General features: G+C 37.7%; 1 protein-coding gene across 1 annotated transcript in view; it reads right to left on the bottom strand.

Moving 5' to 3' along the window:
- The window catches only part of PLXDC2 (plexin domain containing 2), a 255,664-nt gene that overhangs the window by 138,733 nt on the left and 91,543 nt on the right, over positions 1-25,388 (bottom strand). Inside the window, exon 2 of the mRNA XM_041408679.1 lies at positions 1,831-2,042. Within this exon, the coding sequence (XP_041264613.1) occupies positions 1,831-2,042 (212 nt within the window). The remainder of the gene's footprint in view (positions 1-1,830; positions 2,043-25,388) is intronic.

Raw genomic sequence — 25,388 nt, 5'->3', positions numbered from 1 at the left:
AACACATTAGAGAAAACAGTATCTGTAAAGGAGGGATGTCATCATCCTGTAGCATCACTAAATGTAAGTGGCAGCTAATACTTATTCTCTGGATTTTCTTTAGCAAACACTGCAATGTGCACAGAGCAAGGATTTAAAATAATCAATAGGCTCTCCAGCTGCCAAGCTGCAGAAGACTGCAACATATGGATTCTTCCTCTGTGGATTTCTGTTGTGTACTCTACCTCCTCTATAAGGCCAGGCATCAAGGGGTTTTTTGTGAGATGCCCGTGTGCTGTAGTGGGGATTTTCAATGGAATCCGATAATGTGTAAAACCACAACTCCGTTATCTTATTGTGCTGAACACACCTTAGAAAAAAGAGGTTTGCAACAGAACACAAAACCTGAATTCAATAAACTTTTCAGGTTAAGACACTGTAAAGACATTAATCTGTCAGGAAAGATGTTCCTGGAAAAATACCATTCTATGTAGATCCATTTGCAAGCGTTCATTTTTTTCCCCAGGTCTTGGGGAAAAAATAAGTGTTAGACGAGGACATCCAACCATTTTGCTTCATAAGAACTTGGAACCCAACTGAATGGAAACACTGCACAGGGATCTACAGGGTAAGCCATGGAAAGATCAGCTACTAAAACTTCCCTGTACTTGACACAGCTTGCACTTTACCTGCTAAAATAACTAGAAGCAAGACTGATCTGTGTTGTAGCCCAAAATAATTGCTACAAATATGGGCCGATGGGGATTACACAAGGCAAAAAAGGAAGGCAAAACATCAACATGACATTCAAAACTACAATTTACCAACCAGTGACTTTCATGTTAGTACAAGAGGAAATGTAATCAATGCTGTGCAAAATGGGAACCTTAAAAAACAAGCACAAAACACCTCTCTGAAAGCACTATGTTTTTGCTTATGCAGTAGAGATTCCATTGTCTCTACAGATGGGTTTTATATTGCATTGTGTTTTTTTATTGTGTAAGTAACAACCCAAAATCTGAAATCTGCATTTTTTTTCTCTGAGAGTGAGCTTGGAACTGAAAAAACCCCAACACTGGTGTTTTGGAAGCAGATTATAAGAACTGAAGATGTTAAGTGTAGTTTATTCCAAGCTGTATTTTATTGAAAAACAGGATGTAGATTTTATTAACAGGAAACTCCCAAATTCAATACTTAAAAAACCACCACCATCACAACAACGAAAGAACCAAAGAAAACAGGACAGAGAGCTATCTGGCAGCTAAACAAGAAATTAGAGGTTGAATGACACTATAAAACAGAGGGAGAATGTCCCTAGGCTTCACAAAGATGGACTCGATCCATCTTATTCTTTGTAAGACCAAAAATCAAATAGTATGCAATTTTTTTCAATCACCAACCTGAATTTTCTTCCAATTTCTCATTTTTTTAGGGTCTTTTCCAATTTGTGCCTGGATATCACTCTCCAGAAAGATCAGTCAAAGTCTTGCAAATTGAGATGTTTACATCAACTTCAAAAAATAATTAAAAAAATAATTTTATTCTGTTTTAATACTACGTCCTTTTCCAGTTTTCCAGCAAGAACTGCTAAAACATGGGACTTCCCTTAACTGTTTTCCAGCAAAAAAGCAAACATCCTCAAGCGACTATCATCTTCAAAAGTCATAAAGGACAGGCTCCAGCCCCAGGACAAGAGAAATCTCCAACTTCTATGTCCTGATAGGTTCACAGATACAAAGGGCAGAGGTTCTCCTCCCCATAAGTGCTTGAATACCCTGAAGGAAATGTCCTAATTTTTCACTTATCCCCAGCCAAAGACAATAAAATGAATTAGATGAAATGAATATCTACCTCAATCTGTGTAGTGTTGTCATGTCCCTCTTCAAGCAGCAGGTCAGTGAAACCCCCTGGCTCCAAGGAATCCTGCCCCATGCTGGCTCTGTTGGTGTCCACTGATTTGAGGGACTCTGAGTGCCTTCTCCACCTGTGGCTGCTTACAAATGAATCCACCTCCACATTTTCCTCCACTCGAGGGAAGCTCTGAACAACTTCATAAAACACACCTGTTTGACAAGAAAAGAAAGGCAAAACAAAGCAATGTAGTAAGTGAACAGAACACTGGTTTGCTAATCATAATCGAAAATAAACTATAAATGAAAATAAATCATAATTGAAATTGAAAATAATTTTTATAAAGGTTTTGAACACTCCATAAAATAGCCATTTGTATCCCTGATAAAGATTTTATGGCAATGTAAGTGTTTAAAAGAACTATTATACTTTCACAAAATTCAGGAAATTTGGACTAATTTTTGTAGACTCATTTAAACATCCCAACTGCTTATTTTTTTGCTTGTTTTCTGTCTGGGAAAAGCTTTTCCTGTAACATTTCTAACTTTAATACATGTTTACCCATAGCTGACACTTTTCAAAATAGAATAAGTCTAAAAAAATATTTTAATCACCTAAGAAAACAAATGTAGAAGAGACAGAGAAACTCTTGTACAGACTCAGGTTTTCCTACGGATTTTATGTCAAAAGAGCTTGGAAGCCATGGTGAAAGGCAAATAAACATTATGAAAGATGTGAAATTCTCATAAACAGCTGTTCCAGTTCATAAATAAAGCTGTCCTGCTGTATACGTGATAAACATGAACGATGTGGGAAGTCTGCAGACACTCACTACATCTTCTGCAAGGGGTGAGCAGTTGGGTGGTGTGTTTAACACATTACTTTTATCAGCAGACAAAACCATTAATTCTTCAGAAGTTTTCATTTTGCCCAATCCAAGTATTTTTCTGTTAATTTATTTTTGTTACCACCATTAAGAGAGAGTGAAGTAAGTTTGCATATTTTGCACTAAAAATAATCAAATATGCTTTTCATATTGTCTTTGTGTCTAAAAGGAGATGTAGAGGGGTGCTCTGTGCTTTTGATGGGCCAGGAAGAAGGTGATTTTGTCCAAAAAACAGATAAAAACCAGACCTCTCAAAAGGAATGGTAAAGGAAAATGCTGAAAGTATAGACCAGTAAATAGTTATGTGCAGAAATATTTCCATTGCTTTTTTTAAACAGAATCTTCTGAACAAAAGATGGTACCACTTCCAAGATCCTTAATAAGCAACACACATGTTGTCAAAGTGCAGAAGAGATGAACAAATAGAAAATTAGCTATCAAAGGTTTAAAAAAGTGAGGTTTCCCTGCATCACAGCAGGTACGGGTGTAGGAGCCATGGGTATAGAAAAATGTGTCAGACATTGTTCTTGGCAGACCAGAAATTCTTACAACACAGAAACAGTATTTAATATACTTTAGGCTCTGTGTGGTTCCATTTTTCTATCAAACTCTCCCGAATCTACTAAACTTATTTCCTAAGTTATTTGATCAGTTTCAACTAAACTGAAATTATGTGTGATGAAGGTGCTTGGTCAGCTAGACAAATCAGAATTTAATTGATATGTAAAACAAGCAATCTCAGGCCATATCTTTCCTCAGACCTCAAGAAATCAGACTTACTTCCTTTTAATAGGTGGCTTTTTGAAGCCTGTTTCCTTGCATTTCTTAAAAGCCTTAGAACATTGACTTCATCAAATTGCTACTGTGCTCCCTATTTTATCAGACAGTCAGCAGCCCGATGCAGAGGGACAGCTCAGCGGGTGAGCTAACTTATTCCTCCACATTCCTTATCACAATTTATTTAAAGCAGCCCTCCCTGCTTCAGCTTGCAGCCTTCACCATGCTGTAATGGGGATCAGGAAGCTGTGGGACATGGCAAACTGCTCAGAGCCATGGGCAGGCAGGGCTCCCTGCCCATGCCCAGGTTCCTGGGGCTGGGTCCAGGGAGGCAGTGTTTGTTCCCTGCTGCCCGCAAGGCTGGGGCACCAGGACACCATGGCACCTTCTGCAAGCCCTGGGAGCATCACACTCCTACAAACAGTGCTCCCAGGCCACAGCACCTCAGCTACATCTGCATGACTCCTTTCCCTTCCCCTGTAGCACCTGTAATATATAGTTTAGAATAGTTTGTGCTTATGTGGAATATTACGAGAAATGTACGAGATGTAAGTCCTGATGTTTGTAAGAAATATTCTTAAAGGATTGTAAGCCCACACGCCGGATCGGGAGATTGCCTCACTCCATTGAGAAACCACAGAGAGAGGTCTAATTTACAACCCAAAAGGTGTGGCTCCAGAGAAGATGGGCTCTTACTCAGGAAGAGTCCAGCGAAACACCCAAGCGATGAATACTCAATAAGTATCCAGGAACTTGCACCCCAATGCCAGGTTCCCATAACCCAACATCAGCATTCATCGCTTGCCAGGAACTGCTTTGTCCAGCCCAAGGCAGAGAAAGAAGACAACATGAATATGTGAAACTATGAAAAGAAAAGGAGAGACTCTGCCCCCGGCTGAACAAACTGTATAAAAACTGCCCGGACCGGACAGCCTTGGTGAACAGAGGGGATGTGGTGCGACAGAGATCGGATCAGTGTTCACTGATCCCGGGCTCGGGGCTATCCCTTTTCATTGTGGCTATCGGAGACTGTATCTCGGTCATGAAACTTTATTAATTATTAATTTGACTTTATCGATTATTACCTATAACTACCTTTCCTGCCTGGTCTTGGTGGTTCAAAACCCACACTCAGAGCCAAGAAAAGCATTTCACCCCCATTTTGCAGTCCCACTCCAGCCTACTCTTTTCATGGCTATCCTACACACTTGACAAGTTGAGACAATCACCTAAATTAGCAAATAGAACATGTGAAATTTAGGGGAGGATTTTAAATCCCATTGATCTTAAGTTGAGACTCATTTGTAAAGAAAATCGATTACACCTCATTCTCCCACATCCTGAATAGAAATGATGAAGTTTCTAACCTTTAAGGTGTTTGTAATATAAACTGTTTTTTAAAATTATAATAATATAATGATGGTGAGAAGGAAAGAAGTGTGTTGGGGTATTTCCACTGGCTTGGAAATTCTACACAATTTTCTCCATATTTTGTTTTACGGTATAATTGCATCAGGGCATCTGCAAAATTTGGCTTGCCCATTCCCCATTACAGAGATTTTCCATGTCATTACTGCACAATTTTTACCCCCTTTTAAATATTTAATTACATGATTTTTCTCTTTGAAACATAAAAATGTTCTAAAAAAGACTGTTTCTGCCATTACACTGGTAAACTTTTTTTTTTTTTTTTACAGGTATAAGCTATACTGACATAAGGAAGCTTTAGAATCTATTACTCTTTAGAACTCTATTCAGAATGCATGATATCCTTCTAAATTGAATAGTAGCAAGAATTAAATGCAGGAAGTGATAACTATTCAGTTTAAAACTAATCTTTGGAGATTTTTTCACTGTAAAATCTGTAAAACACTGTTATCAATAGACTAGTTAAATGTCCTGGACTGGCAGTGTGAGAATACTGAGATACAATGTGAGATAAAATCTGGATGTGATTTCAAGGAATAAATAAAGAAACATACTGTGTGATTCCTCCTTCATTGAACCTTTTCCTTAAAATACAGGGGATAGAGAGGGGTGATGAGCTTTGCTGGACCAGCTCTGCTCCAGAATATTCTCTGTGTTTATCTCAGCGGATCTCTAATGCTGAGAAAATTACAAAGATTTTTGAAATAAGCTGAACAGAACGTTTTACTTTTACGTAAATAAAACTTATATAAATTTTCAGATAATGGATAAATAGACTATCCTTAAGTTCTAAAAGGAGGCATCCCATAAGAAAAAGCATTCAGAGATCTAAAATTCCAACCCTTTACAAGTTAGAATTCTTTGATGTTTCTGGTTGAAAGCTCTGTGTAGCTAAAAAAAAAAGTCACATAAAAGACATTTTAGAAGAAATGTGCTGAAGTATTATAGTCTTATCTTTTAGATCTTGGAGGTCTTGCTTTAATTAACACTGAAGGAGAACATGTAATTCAAATCAATTGAAAAGAAGCCAAATGCTGTAATGTCTGATTTATAATAAAATCACAATATTGGCAGGCACAGATGTAGCAACTTGTTTGACTTGTAGGAACAGAGTTGTAAAACTTGGCTCTAACAGATCAGAAATGCTGGGCTATACAACAAAGATTTGCTGAAAGGGAAGAAGACACCTAAATGTGGTGGAGACACGGGTTCTCTGCTTTGCTGAGCCTGCCCTCAAAGAAAAAGGGAAAACTTCTAACCAAATAGGCCCAAAATGCAACAGCTGAACCTGACAAGTAAGACAGTTCTGATTTTGCAAGGAACTCTGGTCTGCATAAGCAAAGGAGAAAAAAACCTTCTTTGGAAAAAAAAAAAAAAGGCAAATCCATAAATCCATTCATTCAGCTAGTTTTGGGTTTTTCACACCCTTTTCCAAAAGTTCAAACAAAGTTTTGTGGAGTGTTTCAGCACATCAGAATTTCAGAATTGCATTTCTGAAATGTGTGTGTTATTTCCTGATTGCACACATTTAAGCCAACTCTGCAATTTGACTAATTTCATAAATGCATCATAATCAGCAAGACTTTTTTTGAAAGACTAGAAATACTCATACACTAAAACCTGTTTTCAGAAGATTGCTTGTGAGATACATTATCACCTTTCTAAATATGCCACAGCCCAAATGCCACCAAAATCAAGTATCAAATACACAATTTTTTTCATCAAGGGACAGAAAATCCCATGATACTATTTTAGCTTAGGTAACTTCCTATAGTCTGTCTTATGAGTCTTTATTTCTATTATGACCCTTTCAGTAAGAGTGAGAAACCAAAAGTGTTGATGAAAGATATGAATAATAGTCCCATGAAGTTATAGACTCTTTCCAAACATAAATGTGCCTTTAAAGGATTCTCCAGGTATAGGGCTTATATATTAAATGACAACTATCACAGCAGAAATCAGTCGTATGTCTCAAAGAAGGGAAAATTTCTAGTATAAATTAACTCTGCCTATGAACACCTCAACAAAATAGAGACTTTCTTCTTCATCTGTACCTGATTCATAGGCCTAGGAGCAATTCCATCTTTCTGACCTTAATTTAGGAAAGATAGATAAGCTTAACTTTCAATATGTCCTTGATAATGATACAATACATTTCTTAATAAATTAAAAAATAACATGACTTGTAAAATCTATCCCACAGTGATAATTAGCACACAAATAGCTGTGTCAGTTTGGGTCATGATTTGGGTCAAACAACAAAAGACCATATCCTCATAGTTTCTTTTTAAAGCTTGTCTGAAACTGCTAACAGAAGTGTAGTAATATGTGGGAAAATAATGCATAGCATGATCCTATTTTTCCCAACTAGGGATGAGAATTTATGAGGCCTGCAAAGGGAATCAGAGGGCAATGATGATAAAACTCTGAATGATGGAAGATGATGATCACTGTACTGCTGTTGAATTGTTTTCTCAGAACAAAATAATAATGTCTAAAATAATAACACTAGCTCGAGGTACGTATTCCTTGCAATTACATAATAAGTACCAACTAAGACTCATGTCCAAAACAGAATCAGTATCAATAATAATAGGTATTATGGCAGGGAAATAACATAACTGGTAATTTCCTTCCACATCCATTTTATTAACCATATGAACTCAGACCTTCTCCTTTGCAACTGCTTTCTATTCAATAATTATTTTTCACCCTACAAGTGGTACCAAAGAGAATATTACCACACTTCCAGAACTTTATCGTTGTCATAAATGCAACTGCTTTATCTTTGTCACAAATGCAACTGCAGGCTGAGTTTTTGCAGTGTATTGGGGTGGGGTTTTTTTGTTTTGGTTTTTTCAGAATTTTCATTGTTTGTTTTAATTGCCTGATTTACTTTCACTTTGTAATTATTTATGTAATCGTACAGGTTTCTGTAAGTAAAGTCAAGATCTGAGTCCACTGGTAACCATGCTGTTACTTTGATTAGCCTACATCAATACTGAGGAAATATTGCTAAATTTCAGCTTCACTTGTATTCTCCAGCTATATAAACACAATAATTTGCACATTGAATTTACAAGCAATCTGATTATGGCTTTATAATTTCTTATAGATTTGTTTTGCTATTCTTTTTGTCAGTTCCTCCTGGGAACCAAGATTTACATTTATTGCTAACGGGATACATGCAGAACCAAAAAAATACAACTTATGTCTCAAAGTAGGCTTGCAGTCTTGAAGATGCTGGATAGTAAGAGGAAGGAGAGAAGTTTGGTTGGTGCACAGTAATATCAGTGAACACCAAAAACTTAGCCAGTATCAAGATTTTGAAGCTATTTTAGTAAAAAGATGATTTAAAATGGAAAAAAAAATGTGGTTAATTTTTTGCACACATATTCTAGAAGGATTAAAGTTATTTTCATAACTGAGGTTAGAACAAGAGTCTAGAGAAGGCTGATCGTAACAAGTGGAAGGCATAAAACATTTCACACCTACTAGGTGCTTATGCACCCACAAATCTTATACACATCTGCATCCCACACTTGCAGACCTTTTTTGTATTATTTTTGGAATGATAAAAACACAATTATGATAAAGCTAACAATGTGGAGTGTAATCCTTTATTTCAGCTCTCCACTTTTGGAGACAGGAAGACAAAATCACCTTGAAAAGAAAGATAATGAAGTTAGAATTGATTCTGGTTTAATCTTTCCCTACAAAATAAAAGGAAAAAAAAAAGAAAAAGAAGCTCTAATAGACTTAGATGCCCAACCACAGCAAATTCAATTTGAGTACTATTCACTTAATCTTTGCACCCTATACTAATATGTTCAATATCCACCTCTCCAGTAGCACTTGCCATAATTATCAGTAATGCAGACCCCCAGCTGTACATAGATGAATATTTAGCACATACTAAGCTTCCAAAAGGAAGTATATCTGTAATGTTCTTATGTACCTGGAGCACAACTTGCACTTTTAATAATTTTATTTTATTGTGCATTATCAACTACAGCATAGAAAAGTAAGTAGTTAACACATTTTAAATAGTTTGGTGTTTTCTGATTAACTTGTAGCAATAATGTCAAAATGTTAATTCAGGTATAGTTTATGTATTTTCTGTTCAAACCTCCCTATAGCACAAACCCTTGCTAAAGTACAGAATTATTTATTTAAAAAGAAGTAAAAAGTAAAGAATTCAACAACAAAAAAATGCTCTGCCAAGAGAAATGGAGATCTCTCTATAATATTCTATTTATATGCAAATTCTTGCTTTTCCAAACTCGATTCAAAGGTTTGCCAGAGAATACTAATACCAACTGTACCTTATTTAAACACATTGTAAAGAAGTTTAGGTTTTTTTGTTTCTGACTAGTAACTGGGTTACAGTATGATTGCTGGTATTGGACAGTAGCATTAGAGCTGTCTCCAATGCATACACTTCACTGTTCTAACTTGAAGGCATCTTTCTTTTTCTTGAAGGATCTAGCAAACCTAGGCACTAGAAGAACCTAAGGATATGAGAGAAAAGCATACAAAAAGGAAACTAGGTATTCACAATTTGACCTGCAGTATATATCTGGAACTCATTTTGCATGACTTGCTGAGAAAGACAGCAAATAACTGGGATGTAAGACCCTGTGCTAGCTTGGCTAATTACGACCTTCTGAGCAGACAGTGCCAAACGCAACTTTGGTAGAAGGGTTATCTTTGGTTTTAGCCTGAGGAAAAGCCAAAGGCTAAGGCAGAAGGAAGCCCATTGCGCAAAAAATGGATTAGCACAGACAGCACACACAGTGTCTCTGCACAGCAGAGTGCAGAGGAAAAGAGCAGTGATTGCAGGGACACTGCTCTGGCCAAGACACCACAGACCTGTCACTCTCTGGTGCTGGAGCAGCACCAGAGGGTAATTCGCTCCCTGGGTAGCCCTGTCAGGCTGACTTCGAATCAGGCACAAGGATCAACCACAAAGGCAGCCAGGCAGGATTGGGTAGCTGAAGCAAAGAGACGCAGATGGACAGCAGGGCTCACATACCAACGCAGTGGAGCTGCCCATACGTACAGGTACAGGCAACGCCACCTCAGGGGCACAGGGCAACCTGGTACAGTGGAAATAAAAGAAAAAAGTTTGAGCAACGTGGTACAGTGGAAATAAAAGAAAAAAGTTGGACAACGGCATAATGCCTCATCAGGTACAGCAGACACTGACGGCACACAGATGAAGGATTTCCTCTCTTCCCTAGTCAGTAGTGCCCAACAGACTGAAACCACCCTCGGTAAGTTTGTCTCAAACAAGGGCAAACTCCTAATCCTCTTACTATCTCCAAACAGACTTAATAATGAGTTTGTGGCAGTGTGCCAAAATACAGCCTACATACAGAGTGACACTTCTGAGAAAGGCAGATCATGCAATGTAACCCCAGCATGACTTAAATATGGCACATTTCTCTCCCTGCATCCTCAATCCCCTCAGTCCCCATCACAGGAGGGGAAAGGAAGTGACTTGCAGTAGTAGATGTTTCATAGAGCTCAGTATTTGGAAAACTGGAAAATGAACAAGCCAGAAATGTGTAGCAGAGAATGTAATAATGTTATAAAAGCTGAAGAAAAAAACTGCATTATTTTTCTTCCAGTAGAGTGGCAAAAGAGAATTTTTTGAAGATGGGAAAATTAAAATTTACAGCAGTTTATGGAGACATAACTTGGACTTCTTTTCAGCTCAAGATCACAAATTGATTTCCATCAGAGCCATAAATCTAAACCCCTTCACTTTCATTATGGATAAAACAAGGAAACTAAATATCTTCTTTCTTTTTCTGCACACAAAGTCTTCCTAGACAAACAATGATTCAAGATTAAGAAAGATTAATCCAGCTACAAGTAAACAGACTGATCATTTGTAGAATTAATGAATTCATTTAATAAACAGTAAAGGCTTAGTTCCAGAATGCACTACACTGTGGTATCAAGATGTTTTTCATGAAATTTCCTGCAAAAAGTAAAAGAAGTAAATTGTCACGTTCAAACACAGAGTTGCTTCAAGGGTCAGGAGAAGTAAAGGTGGTCTCACCGGGCTTATATGGTATGGTTACATGTTTAGGTTAGATATGACTGAAAAATACATTAAATGGTAGTACTTTAGAATTCTTAAGATAGCTTTACCTGATTTTCATGCCTTTATAGATACACTGAATTATGCTTACAATGTTTTATATGTGATGCCTTTTTTTTTTTGTGGAAATGGGATGGTCAAGAAATGAAAATGGTATTTTATTAAAAAAATTTTTTTGAAGCTTATTTCAGGGTCTCTTCACCCTCAACTTGAAATTGCTGTTCAACTTAAATTTCTCTCTATATTTACTGAGTTCCCTCATTTCTGCATATTTTGTTCCAAAAATAATTGAAAAAACCCTAAAAAAGAAGACCTATTTCCTTCTATTTTCACTCACATGCATGAAGCAAGTGTTCTAAGGACTTCTGACAACATAGTAGGGGTTCTAAATAATAAGGGATCCAGTCTGGCCCAGTGCAGTACCATAGAAATGGTCCTCTGTAAGAACAGTCACTAAAGAAGTCAGAACTTTTCAAATTTTGAAGAAGCATAAGAAAAACCTAAGCAATTATAGTAATATATACAGTGTAGAGATGGATTCTCTAAAAGAAACTAAATATATGCTGTAAAAGAGCAGTTCACTTATATTTTTTAATATTTTTCCATAATAGCTCAATGAATGCCTCTCTTTTGCAATCTGTAAGATGCATATTATGAAACTAACTTTCTCTCTTAACCATGGTCTGTGTTACTGATGAAAAGCACTAGGTAATAGCTATGTACTATTTTATTACCAAAAGGACATTGCTTATTTCTTCCAGTCTCTCTCTTGGCAATGTATTTTCTGTCTTGTCTAATGAAGATTAAATTTGTCACTGAAATCACAATGGGTCTAAATGCCTTAAGCTTTTTTATTTTTTTATTTTCTGGAGAAATTATCATTTTAGCTTCAGCTAAAATCAGCTAAAATCCTAGATCAGGATATCTGCTGGAGAAAAACACCAAGTTTCTAGCACACTAATGGGAGGAAATTAGAGCAGAGATTGTTTTTAAGCTCTGGAACAAAATCTGTCTTGCTAGACTTGATGTGAGACAAAAAAAAAAAAAAAATCATAGATTAAGGAGGAATTGTTGTAGAAATGTGTTTAGAGTCAAAGAACAGCTGTACTAAAACCATCAGAAAACGGAGCCATAAAAATACAAATTAAGCCCATTTGAGATATGAATGACAGAAAGACATTCTTTGGGAGAAAAGAAATAAACCCTTTGAAAACTGGCAGAAATAGTGGAGAAACAGAAGATAAAATACTGCATCAATCTTGAAAATTGTCAAAGCAATGAAATTATCCAGAAAATGTTGAACTGGACTGCCTGATACATGGAGTATTGAATATTGCCTTTGTCTACTCAAAAGGCAGATGAGCTAGTACTGTGGATGTGCAGCTCTGGGGAGAGAAGTGCAGGAAGGGCATGTTTTCACAGTTTTTAACTGATGAACTGGACTGGAACGACTCAACTCCTATAAAGGCATTTTAGAATTTACAGATGAAACCTCAGATTTTTTTATGTATGTTACATTTGACACTGTTTACATGCACAACCACCATACCAAAGTAAAATTGGGGAAATGCATTGCTGGCATCCACTTTTAATATACACAAGTTACAAGGAACTTAGGCATTTGGATAGACGTATTCTGGGAGAAGATTGAATAAATGTGTTTTTTTACTTCTGTATTAAACACATTCCAATTCAACCACAATATTTCCAGAAAAAAAACCAAAAACCATTACCAGCTTTTCAGCGCACCTGCTGGGGTGGGTTTGTTGGCATGCTGTGGACATACATTTCATCTGTGCATTTTTTTTTTTAAAGGAGGCAGAAATGGATACTGCCATTACTGTTAGAAAGCACATGGTGTTTTGGAAGCTGTGCGGGGATGAGCCAGCTTAAATGACATCAGTCTACACCTTATGAAGGGACAGATTTGCAACTCTCTGCTGTGCCAATGCTTTTCTGAGTGGAAGACAGGACATTATGTAATGTGTGAAGATCATTACACATTAACCATCATATGAAGAAAATGTTATTTTACTTTTCAGAGGGCAAAAAAATAGACAACACATGGAACAAGAGAGTTCAGTATATTCCTTAAAAATACAAATGTGCTTAAATGCTTAGGAGGAGGTTATTTTCAAAATGAAGCTGAGCTTAAAGTAACTCAGACCTGATAGACTCAGTGATTGGAAGCATGCAAACACTGCCTGGTGCCCACAGAGAGCTGAAGGAATGACTCTGTGAGGAAAAGACCTTCTTCACAAGATGGTTGGTTTTCTGCTCGGGTAATCACTCGAGTGCAGAGCATTTATACTTTATTGAGCCACTCACTCAAACTGTTGCTCAGGTTCTTTATTTTCACTGGCTAGGAGGCAAATTCAAATGAGAAAAGAGAAAAATATCCTTAAGTAAGAGAGAAAATAAAGTATTTTAGAAGTTTTTTAGATAAAATGACATTTCAGTGTTTAATTACTAAACAAAGACAAGAATATCCATGTACAGAATCAGTTGGTAAAAAAGGTCAAAATTTGGCCTATTTTGTTATACAGAGATTGTTATATCTGTAAAATATACTTGAAAAATCAGCTGTGTTGCTTCCCATTCTATTCACCACAGATTTGATTCCTAAGAAGCACATAATAATGCTGTCTCAATGTGCTATTTCTTTTCTCTTTCCAAAGGAAGAATAGTGCCAACAGTCAGCTATGATTCCCCATACCCTGCCCTTGAAATTCAATGACAGAAAAGCACTAGCCAGATGCACAGAAAGCCATCTTTTAGAGCAGTCATATTTCTTTGTCACATCATCTTGCTGCCAAGGTTTTAACCTACATCCTGGCTGACAGCCCATCCAGAGCCAGAGCAGCCACAGTAAGGTTTGCAGACCGGCTCTTCACATCTTGCAGCAGGGAATGGATTCAAAACCAGCTCAACTGCATGCAGTGTTGCACAAGTAAAAGATTTGCCTGATTCCTGGAAATTAATATAACTCTAGAAAGCATATTTAAGTTTCTCAAGAACAATTTGGTTTTGTTTCCAATTAGCTCAATGCTACTTTAGGGCACAAACTCTCATTCTGTACCACAGGTATTCACACTGCCAAAGCACTTGGAACTCATGCAAGTCCCAAGCTGGTGAACTTTAATGGGACTTTAACAGCTCCTAAAATTGCCCATCTTCTACTGGCCTGTCAGTTCCACTCCGATGAGGAGTTAACTTTAAATTAATCTGTCTTCTTGCTGAATGCTGCTTTCCTCAACACATACATCTCATTTATTCAAGCAGAGAAACAGCTCAGTCATTAAAGATTTATCATTCCATGTCTGAATTACAGAGGGATAAATTACCAGTTCCTGGATATCTAGGTGTCTTGGCCAACTGACTGCTGGGCTTGCACAGGCTGGCTGTCCTTTTTGCAGTAAGTCCCACAGACCCATCATTTCCAAACCCACTACCATTAACAGGCCTAGTTTACAGTATTTTCTTGTCAGATAACTGTAAGAACGAGACTATCTAGTGCTAAAGGATGCAGTCAGGCTCAATCGTTAAGGACTGCCATCTCCACCCACCAAAAATCTGGCTTGGCCGCCTCTCTTACATGCCTGAGCTCCTCCCTTGATGCTGCTTTCCAGTTTTGGAAAGCATATGCCCACTGTGAGAGAACTGTCTCTTGAAATTCACAGTAAACTTGTCTTAAATCAGGGATATTTACAGTCCTCATAGATGTTATAAACTGTCTGTCCTGCCCTCTCTCCTTTGTTCAAATTAGTCTTCACTATTGTCCAGGAAAACTTCAAAAGCAGGACACCTTGCTAGGAGATGGAAAAACTCCCCCAGGGTTAAGGTAACCTTGAACTCTCTGCCTCACTTCTCTGGAGAGTGCATAACCATCAGGATATCATGAAAGCACAAGACACCAGTACTTGGGCTCAGAAGACAAGTTGGGAGCTTCTGTCATTGACAAAGACCAGCTGCACTCTCCAAAGTGCATTACACATGCTGGAGCCCAAGGCAAGCAGGTCTCTTTTTGCAAACCTTAAGAGCAGTTAAGTTAATCCCTAGAAGCAGGATTTCAGACACAGAATGGGCATTGCTTATTTTTGTTTTTAATTTTGTGGCCACTCCCGGATCCAGAGCTGAGTGTTTGGGATTGCAAACTAAATGATAACAGTAAGCAGCTCACACAAGGCTTTAATTACACTTAAGAATTACAAAACTACAAATTTGCCATGAAAACACAGTTTGTAAGTGCTGAAGTCCTTCATCACATTCACAACCTTATACAAATTTGGGACGAAGAGTTTGTTAAACACTAACCAGTGTTGACAGTAAATGCTCACTTGCTTCAAAGACTAAAACCAGTTTTTCAGCCCCTGTATTACACACTTGTCAATCATGTGGAAATTTCTCATAGTCTGGTGCATTTTGGGCACATTGTTTGGCTCTAAATGAGCCCACAAACCCACTGACACTTCCATGAACCAGGACCTTACAAAGATTTGTTATTTAACTGAACTTTATTGCATAACTCACAGTGGATATTTTTCCTCTTTTCCGTTAATGGTAAACCATAACCTCACAACTTCTTGTGCCCCACATGAATCTCCATTTCTGCCTGGTTATACCAAAGCAGCAGATTTTCCACACTGCATAAGGTAGGCATCCCTTCACATGATTTAGTTAAGCTGTTTCTAAGCATCTGTCCAGTATAATCTGTTTGCAAAAAAGTATGAAGCATATATCACTTTTTACCTGCTCCTGGAGGAGAAAAGTAATAAAAGATAGCACATTCAGCCTCCTCCTCTCATATAAATGCAGTAAGAAAGAAAAAGCAACAACTTACTTTATTACTCCCATCACTTTTGCTGAAGTAAGGAGACTGTAAGCTGTGGGAGAAAAGTTTCTGTGTCATTATACATACTCTCCACAGGAAGCACAGTCTCATCAATATATTGTTTTTCACCTTCAGCTTTAAATATCAGTGACTTCACATACACCAGCTTGTACAATTTCTTTTAGATCTGTAATGCACTCAACCAGGGAAACTGAATCTTGTTTTTTAAAAAATGCTTATGGTTTGTTTGGTTTTTTTTGCCCTACATGTGCATGTGACCCCACTCCTCGCTGTGTGCCTTCCTCCCTCCTCCCTGCAGGGTACAAAAGCCCAGTCTGACATTCCTTCTGATGTCCTTAGACTTCAAATCAAATCTCTCCCCATACAACCAAAGATGCCTTTCCCATAGCTTGAATGACAGGCTTTAATAGAGTGTTTACCACCCAGTGCCCTGACAGGTCAATCCCACCAGGAACCGGTCTAGGTTGGGAATTCCTCTTTTTATAGCTTTACTCAGGTTTTATTCTGCCACCAGTCCAGTTATTTAGCACCTTCCAGCCTTATTCTGATCATCTCCTTTTCCACAGCTGCCTGGTCTCTCCAGATCAGCCTGTGCTCTCCCAGGAAGAGCAAAGACCCCACAAAGAGAAACAAAAGTTGCACCACTTTTGTTTAGCCCTGTTTCAGGAATGAGGAGCACAGCAGGGAGGAAAAGGTGATGTTGCATGCAGAGACTGTCTCATAGCCTCGGCCATAGAATTTGGCCTTACTTGCCTGCTACCTCTTCCCAGCCTTATTGTCTGAAATCAGATGTTATCCTCTCCAGTGACCTGTCAGATAAAACAGCAGAGGGGAGAGTAAATTGCATGGAGTTCTGCAGTCAGAACATCACTTCTCTGAAAAGGAATGTGACAAGCCTGAACTCTATTTTGCTGTCATGTATTTTCTCAGTATCACAGAAAGAATGTTTTTCTTGTTTAAAAAGTTTAAAATTAAGACCTTTCTTATCTGAAATTAATATCAGAAATTTGTTACATTATAAGTGAATAGAAACAACACTGGGCTGACGTCACACTGTTCAAGGCTGTGGACAAAGAACTTGTATGTTTTAATTTACAGAACAGTCTATATGCATCCTATGACCTGTTACTTATTGTTCCATGAATATATGGGACATAAATAATTAAGAAAATCACTTAGTCAAGGCAGCGACAAAATAGCAAAGTGGTTTGCATGTACATAGGGAAGGAATGAAATGACGTTGCATGTTGAGTCTAATGGGATGTCTAAATCCGAAGAAAGAAGCCAAAGATAATTTACTGATGATATCTAATATACAGCAGCACCATAAAACTGCTAGTCATGGGCTCCTCTTGCTTCTCTTAGAAAACTCAGATGTTAGAAAATTCAGAAAAAGAATTCTAATATTATTCTACTGCAAGCTACATCATATAACCAATAAATTGGCATATTTAAATCTCACAAAGTGATCTAGAAGCCATACATTTGACATTATAGTTAATAGGAGCACTTGCTGGTGCTCTGCAGTGAGCTGATTAGTCACAGCACATAGTTTCCTTTAGTTTTCAGCTATTAAACAACACTTAGAAAGTTAAACTCATATTAAATGTTTATCTGATGTTTCTTGTTCCACGTAAGTAATTGCTGCAAATGCCACAGGAATACTATGCTGTTGCCAGAAAGAGGATGCAATGGTAAATAGGTTGGGAAGTAAGCCCATGAGGCAACATCTGAGTTGAAACATGAGTTTCTGAACCTTTTGGCCAGGATTACTCAACATGACTGAGAATTTCGTATTTTGCAGATGCCTGACTGCAGCATCTTAAAGAGGCATAATTTTTGCAGGGTGATCTATTGACCCTTTCTGAACATCATTCCATCCAGAACATAACCCCACAGACATCCTCCAACTCTTGACCTTCTGGTTCTTCTCATTAGTGAGCTCTGTTACTTCCTCACATTATGTTGTCCTCACATAATTCAATATTTAGAATGCAAGTGTGCAGCCTCCTGAAGGTCTTGTGATTCAAGTGCAGCTGTGGATGCTTAGAGCACCTTTGATGCCAAGCTGCTCTGGTATAGGGTGGTGTCTGACTGGAGGTGGTAACCTTTCTGAAACATCCAACTGTGGAAAACTGAATGGAAATCAACTGCAACAGATCATGAATTTCTGGAAACAGGTAGTACTGCATTCTCATAAATGTCTGTTCCTCATACAACATCAGGCAGAGGAGGTCATCTCCCCAGCTTTTTACTGCAACTGTGAAGGTTGCTCTGGCTCTAGTGTTACATGATTACTTTTCTTCCATGGGAAAACCTTTTCTGCCCGGACAAACTTGAAATCTTTTAAACCTGAAATATTCTGGGTGATCAATACCATTGTCTATTGAAGCTATTCAGGTAGTCTGGCTGCCTTACAATAATAACTTCTGTTTAGATGTTTTGAAAATATTCTAAACTTCAATTTGGCATACAAGTAACCTCATTTTTTTTCTCAAACTAGCACCCACTAACATGTTGCCTGTTCTGAAATTCCCTGTCACTGCTAGGAAAGTCAGCACTGGGTCAGTGTTAGACATCTGCATTTTCAGATCAGTAACTACTATTTGTGGGGAGAAGCAAAGCTTGCCAGAAAGGACAAAGTTCAAGAACACAACATCCCCCATTAACATAGTTCAGTTCTAGTAAAAATAACTTTTTAATGTCTTTATTTGATATTAATCCCCCCCAATCAAATCCAGATGTTCTGTGTTTATTTATTTATTTACATTTTTTAGAAGCAGAAAGTGGTGTAGGAATGGTGAGAAACAGTTTGAAGCTCTGAGAAGAAGCTTTGATCCCAGAAGCACTGTTAAAACTGTTGTAAAACATTTTGTTTTTTCAACCTAAATGCTATGAAGTGTATACCCAAGCTAATTTAAAAAAAAAAAAAAAAGAAAAATCAAACAAAAATGAAGTTCTTCTAAGCACTTTCTATGTATTTCATTTGTTGTGATTCTAACCAACTGCAGCTGATTTCTCCTTTACTTATTGAAAATGCAATCAGCAATGAAGTTAATTTGTGTCAGACCAAAGCTCTTGGACTAACTGATTACTTACAGATGTCAAATCTCCAAGTGAAATTTTTGCCACCTGTTTTTAATTTCAGGATTGGCAGTTTTGTATTTCCACAGCTTACTGACCTGGTGTGGGTCTATACCATCTGCTGTTGTATTCTCCATGCTCAGTTTCCACAAGACACCAACAACATCAAAATAGTTTTATCAGGAAGTTTTCTGCTTTATACAAGGAGGAATCCAAAATATTGTAACGTGGAAGTATCACAACTGTCTTCCACATTAAAAAGAAGCTGTAGATGAAACAATGACTACTTTTCATTGATAAGTGTTTTCATTCAAGGTGTGAATATGGTTCATTTGCATGTCAAATTAACTATATCAAGATGCTTCCATGAATTGTCCAGGCCAAGCTTCACAGCATTTTTATTTGGATATCAATTATCAAACATAAATATTTTGTATGGCCTGAAGTTCTCTAAGAGAGCCCATTTTATTTATGGAAACACTGCTCTCAACATTAAATCCATGTACTAGAAAATACACTATTTAATTAAAAGGGGCAATAATAAACATTTGGGAAATAAACTGGGATTTTTGGTGATAAGTAATGATCAGAAATACAAAATTGCCTTTTTTTCACTAGTCTGCAAAGGTTACATTGCTAAGTAGTTTTGCTAAACTTTTTTTTCTATTTTAGATGAGATTTATTCTACAAGATGTATTGCCAACATTGTTTTAGCCATGACTCATCTACAAGCTAATTCCAAAATGTATTCTCATTATAATGATTACTAGATGGTACTTTTAAGAGAAATCAGTCATGGAAAAGGAGCAGTTATCCTATCTGTAAGTTGTAGCATGAACCTCTAGGGGATGCTGTGTATATTAAATTTGCGCTGCATTTTTACTTTTGAATTCTTTCCAGCATAGAAGTGCCAGCTGATACTAACCCAGATGGCTTGTGGTTGGTTGATATTATTTTTTGCTTGTACGACCATAGTGGATAAGTTCCTTTGCTGTTGACAAGGTCCAGGGCGGAAGATGAACTGCAAATGCAGGATAAAAACTGTCCCATCCCTTTCACTGCTGCACAAAGAGTTAAGCGTGTACTAAATTACTCTGTGCTCCGAGGTGTGAGCTCCTTCCCTCTCCTCTGGTAGCTCACAACCAGAGGAAGCTGCAGGGCTTTGGAAGAGGAGGAGGAGGGGGTCTGAGATGGGGATTGTTGCACAGCACTGGAGTGGGCTGTCAGAGGTGGAAAGGCAGAACCTCAGACATGAACAGCAGAGTGGGCGTGAGTCACAGACTGTGGGCATGCTAGGGTCGGAGAGAAGGATGACTTTTTGCTAAGACACTAAAATTCTTAAAAGGATTGTTTCCCTACTTTAACACCAACCACAGAGGTCTCTAAGTCTTCTCTCCACTGAGGAAATGATGGGTTCCCCAGTCCTTTCCCTCGTGCATGAGGCAATTGAAACCATTGTCTCCAAAAGAAACTTCTGAGCATTCCCCTGGGGTCGAGTATTGGTGGAGACAAGAGACAGCACAAGATCAAAAAGCACTTTTGCAGAAGAGCCACAGCTCTTCTAAGCCTGTCAGACTGCAATGACAGCTCTTGTGCTAATGGTCATAGACACAGAACCCTTTACTCCTCATAACTCTTTGATTAACCTTCTACCATACTGTTTGCTATTGCTCAGTCTCTAGAAGAGTGAAGGAGATTTTGGCATTAGTTTGGAGCCACTAGAGTTTTTATGTATTTTGCTTAAAGAACTCCGCCAGGCAAAAATTAGGCAGGATTGTGGCCCACTCGCTGCAATGTCCTCTGACCTCAGTTAACGCTGACATAAAACTAGAAGAATGCTGTTGACTGGAGCACAGCTATTGCCATTGTACAGGAGTGCATCTGAGGTCAGAATCTGACTCAATCTGCTTGCCAAAGACTGCAAAATATTATGAAAGAATGGCTAACAGAAGCTACCCACACCCACTGAGCTGTGGATGTTCAGCTGAGAAGCAGATGTTTTAAGGGTCAGTACTTCTGTAATAAGTAAACACATTTATTGTAATGTAGAACACTGAGCTAATAATATAAATACCAAGTAGGACACTTGAAATACTGCGCAAACAACAACATACATCTGAAAAATAACTACAACAAATGCTTGTTTTTCACTAGAAAGATCACAGGATCAGCAGCTGTTTACTGCTGCAGCACAGCAATTACGATGTAAGCTTAGCCAATGTTTCCAATAAAGCCTGCTCCCATCCATCCAATTTCTAATAATCTGTAACATTTTTTCCTGGGTCTAATATTCCGAGAGTTTGCTGTCCAAAACACTAGCTGAGTTACTCTCAGAGCAAGGCTAAAGGACCACGTGCTCTCCTTTTTAGATGCAGTTAGCTAAAACTAATTCACTTCATTCTTTGCAAAGACCCCCTGCTTCCTACTCAGCAGTATAATTGTAGAACGCAAATAAGGGAGTTTCTGAAGACTAAACATGTTAATTAGAAACAAAAAAAACCTCCCCCACATACACCAAAAAAAAAAAAAAAAAAAAAAAAAAAGGAAAAAAGAAAATCCCTTCCAGAACAAAAGAAATCTTTGCATTTACTTTTGTTTCTGGAAATTGGCTAAATAAAGTACATTGATATGATAGCCAAGCTTTCCGCTAAGAAGACACCCACACACAGTCAAGAACAGATCCAATATTTGCACTTCTGCTGACTTTGGTGGGCTCTGGGCCAGTGCTCAATAAAGCAAATAAAGTATCACTTTCACCAGGGTTCCTGCTTATCTGCATCCCCTGCAAGTTCTCCGTAAGCTCTGACCCTTTCAGAAGGAAGCCACAGAGCCTCTCCTGCACCATCAGCAGAAGCCTGAGCAGTGACTCTGGAGTGCCAGGCTGGGCTGAGGAGAGGCTGCAGGTCACAGGGGCTGCTTGCACCTGCCTCTGCCCCTGTCCCAGGGGTGCCCTGCTCCACCTGCCCCCACCCAACCATTTCAGGACTGTCCATCTGGGGTGCTGGCTATGCTGGAGGGTTAGAAATGGGTACAGAGCCCAGCATCATAGTCAAAGACAGAATCTTCACTGCATTATCTTCTCAGACCTCTTCTAAACTGCAAAAATACATAAACATGCTTAAATGTGGGAGCAATATTCTCATCAGACCAGTCTAACTATTCCCTCTTGTATTATCCTACATGCCAATTATTTTAGTTGGATTTTTCATTTTATTCAACATGTAAAAACAAAAGATTCATGCACTCTCTCCTTTTTTCTCCAGGAGAGGAAAAGGCTAAAAATTGCAGTGGAAATGCAGACATACATACACATTTTTGCTAGCATATCTGAAATTTTTCATACATGTCTCCCTCCTCCTTCCTCTTCCTTGGCTAAAAAAAAACCAACAAAAAGACATCCATTATAGTTCAAAATTTTAAAACCAAAGCCATGTCTACTCTTCCTCAGAACTCCCTTTCCCAAGTTAGGACTTCCATGCTAAGGAGGGAAGCTAGTACAGAAGTAAGCAAACTAAGCATCCCACTCAAAGCCAGCAAAGAACTCCTCCTAATCCATTCCAATGTGCCCAAATCCCTCTTTTGAGCTGCACTTTTGCATGCACCAGCCTGGGTTCACCTGGGATGAACAAAACTAGTTTACTGATTCTTTTAAACAGCAAAAATTTGGACCAGCTCAGGAAGAACCCGCATGTAGTGCATCATCTAGAATTGTAGTGGCTTATTTTCTACTTTGAACATAGATTCTGCCTATTTATTTATCTTTTTCTAAAATCATAAACATACTCTTCTTTTTGGATGAAAATAATTTCATTCTTTATCTTCTCTAGTCTATAAAGGTGCACACGTGTTTCTGATAAATTGGGGGATCTTCCTCTGTCCCTGAAATAAGAAATGTGAATACAAATGATAACAGTTAAACAGAGTCAAGATTAGAAAACTCAGGAGCTGGACTGAGCAACCAAATTTAAAAATTGATTTGGACAATGTCAGACATCAGGATGAAAGATTAAGTTTTTTGTCACAGCATCAGCTAGCACTCACTGGTAAATGGCAGGCAGGGGAGAAAAAGCTCAGGTAAATGTCTCATCACCAGCTCTATATCTGAATTTTAAATCTGTTCTAAGTTATAAAGCTGCTTGCAGAGTTCTGCATTACTGGCTTCTCCAAAGGTTTACTCCTGATATTGTCTAGGTCTGTAACATGGTTTTATTCATGGTTCTCCCTGTTTCCTACTGCTTGGATAAGTTTTTGCAAGTAGAGTTCAGAAAGCCCTACTTGTATTCAGATGTCAGAAATGTTGGGGGGCTGTTTGGGTTCAGGCTTCAGGATTTATACAATTATGCACTTCCACCTTGCAGCTCTGGCTTAGAAAAACACAGATAAGTGAAAAGGGATGGAACAGACACATGGATGACTTGCTTATTTTCATTGGCTGAGTAGTGTCACGTGGAAAAAATAAAAGGGTTTTAAAAAACAATTATGATTTAAAACCCAGCTGGGCAGTTATAGACATTGTTTAAAAGCATGAATTATGTGTGAGCTCTAATGCTTGCTCTCAGAATGTGAAAAGGTGACCTCTTGGAAAAGAATATAGTCAAGTCTACCATGAAAAATGGAATTAATGAATACAGTCACTAATTTCAGTTGGACTTCCCTAATTCAGAGGGAGATTTATTTATTTATTTATTTGCACTGCAGAGGCCTGCAGGACAAGGCCAATGACCCTGACAGAGGCTTTCACAACACAGCTGTGTACAGGCTCTGCTTCAACACAAAAGAAAGGTACAAACAGCTGGAAGGCTAATTATTTTCATATACCAACCTTTCATACAAAATCTATATAATGTAGTAACCTCATAATATTCCTTTAAACATAGATTTCAACAAATAAATCACTTGGAAAAAATATACATAATCCAAGTCTCCAACTTCAGCTTCTTCAGGAGACCTTGATATAAGGATGGAGTGATGTACAAAAAAATTCTAAATGGAAAGCTTGTGACTGGAAAGAAAAACAAATAAAGAACTTAAGTGTAACATTTTATTCAATATAAGGAAACTACAAATATGTTGGAGTTATATATTAGGGCAACATAAACACAGATTTTGGTAAATATTTTAATTATATTTAACTGTTTTTCATGTAAATTTTCTTCCCTTTCAAAGGCAGGGGTTTGCATGCCTTTTAAACACACATTGAGAATAAGAACTCTCATCATTATTCATGTCTGTTAGCAGAAATTTTGTAAGTAACATTTTACCTATTTTAAAATATTTTCTCCCTATTTTGGTAAAGCAATTAATCTAGATTAGTGTAAATTGACTGCCTGTTAAATGAACTCAAGAATGCATGGGAAAATCCTTCAGCTTAATATCTAGTCGCTCAGCCGTGTTCTGGAAAACGTTGCAAACAATATTCTTTAGGATGCAAAACCTCTTCAGCAAGCTAAGCAAGTTTTACCAGTAATTATGTTATTAATCTTCAGTGTGACTTCAGTGATTTTGTGATGTCTACAAGTGTCAAAAAGTATAATTATACATTATACATTGGCCTCTTTAATGTTGTAAAATACTGATGTAGAAACAAAGATCTTGTTCAGCAGAAGGGAGACTCATCCATGCAGGGTGTCAACATATTATTTACTCTCTGGATTTCCAGAGGCAGAAGAGAGGTTTTAACAAGAGAACTGCTATCACAGTATTGAAGTTTAAATGTATTCAACATTCAGTCAATCCTTTAGGAGTAACAGACCAAAAAAATGGACAAATTAATATGGAGATTTTTCTATTTTAAAAGCACAGTCAGTAAAATTCCATGAATCCAGCAAGCACTTTACTGCCATTTCCCATCTCAAGGAAATTGTTGTTCTAACAGACAGCTGTATGTAATCCTACAATTACTCTCAGCCCATTTTCTATCTGTTCTCAGTCATTTACTCTGCAGACAAGTTACTATCTATTTCCTTTGTCTAGTATTTGTGTGGAAAAAAGGCTCCTAGTATGGGCTATTACTTCTTGGCCTGGTGTACATTTTAGAATACATTTATGGACCTGAAGAATAAGGGTGTGAATATGAAGAATGAAGGATAGTAAAAGTATCTCCACTCAAGATATTTCCATTTTGTTTCCAAAACATGTATTAGAGCCAGCAGCAGCCTATGTATGAGTGCAGTGTAATGTAGGTGAGGATTCTTGGACTTGCACTAGACTAATGGCATCTGCAATGAACATTAATTGATTCTCACATTAGTTAGGGAAAAAAAAAGTAAAATTATTTTAGGTAATGTAAGAGAAGTATTTTATCTATGCCCTGTCATTTTCTACCTTTCATAATTAGTTTGTACTTCAGCATTAGAAAATGCAGATAGGCAAAGCATCAAGTGCATGACTTTAACCTTCCCATGGCACATCCACAAGTC

This window comes from Onychostruthus taczanowskii, unplaced genomic scaffold (genome assembly GCF_017590055.1).
Source record: "Onychostruthus taczanowskii isolate IOZ18803 unplaced genomic scaffold, ASM1759005v1 scaffold3, whole genome shotgun sequence".
NCBI lineage: Eukaryota > Metazoa > Chordata > Aves > Passeriformes > Passeridae > Onychostruthus > Onychostruthus taczanowskii.
Note: the sequence above shows the minus strand (reverse complement) of the source record. Positions and strands in the feature narration are given on the sequence as shown.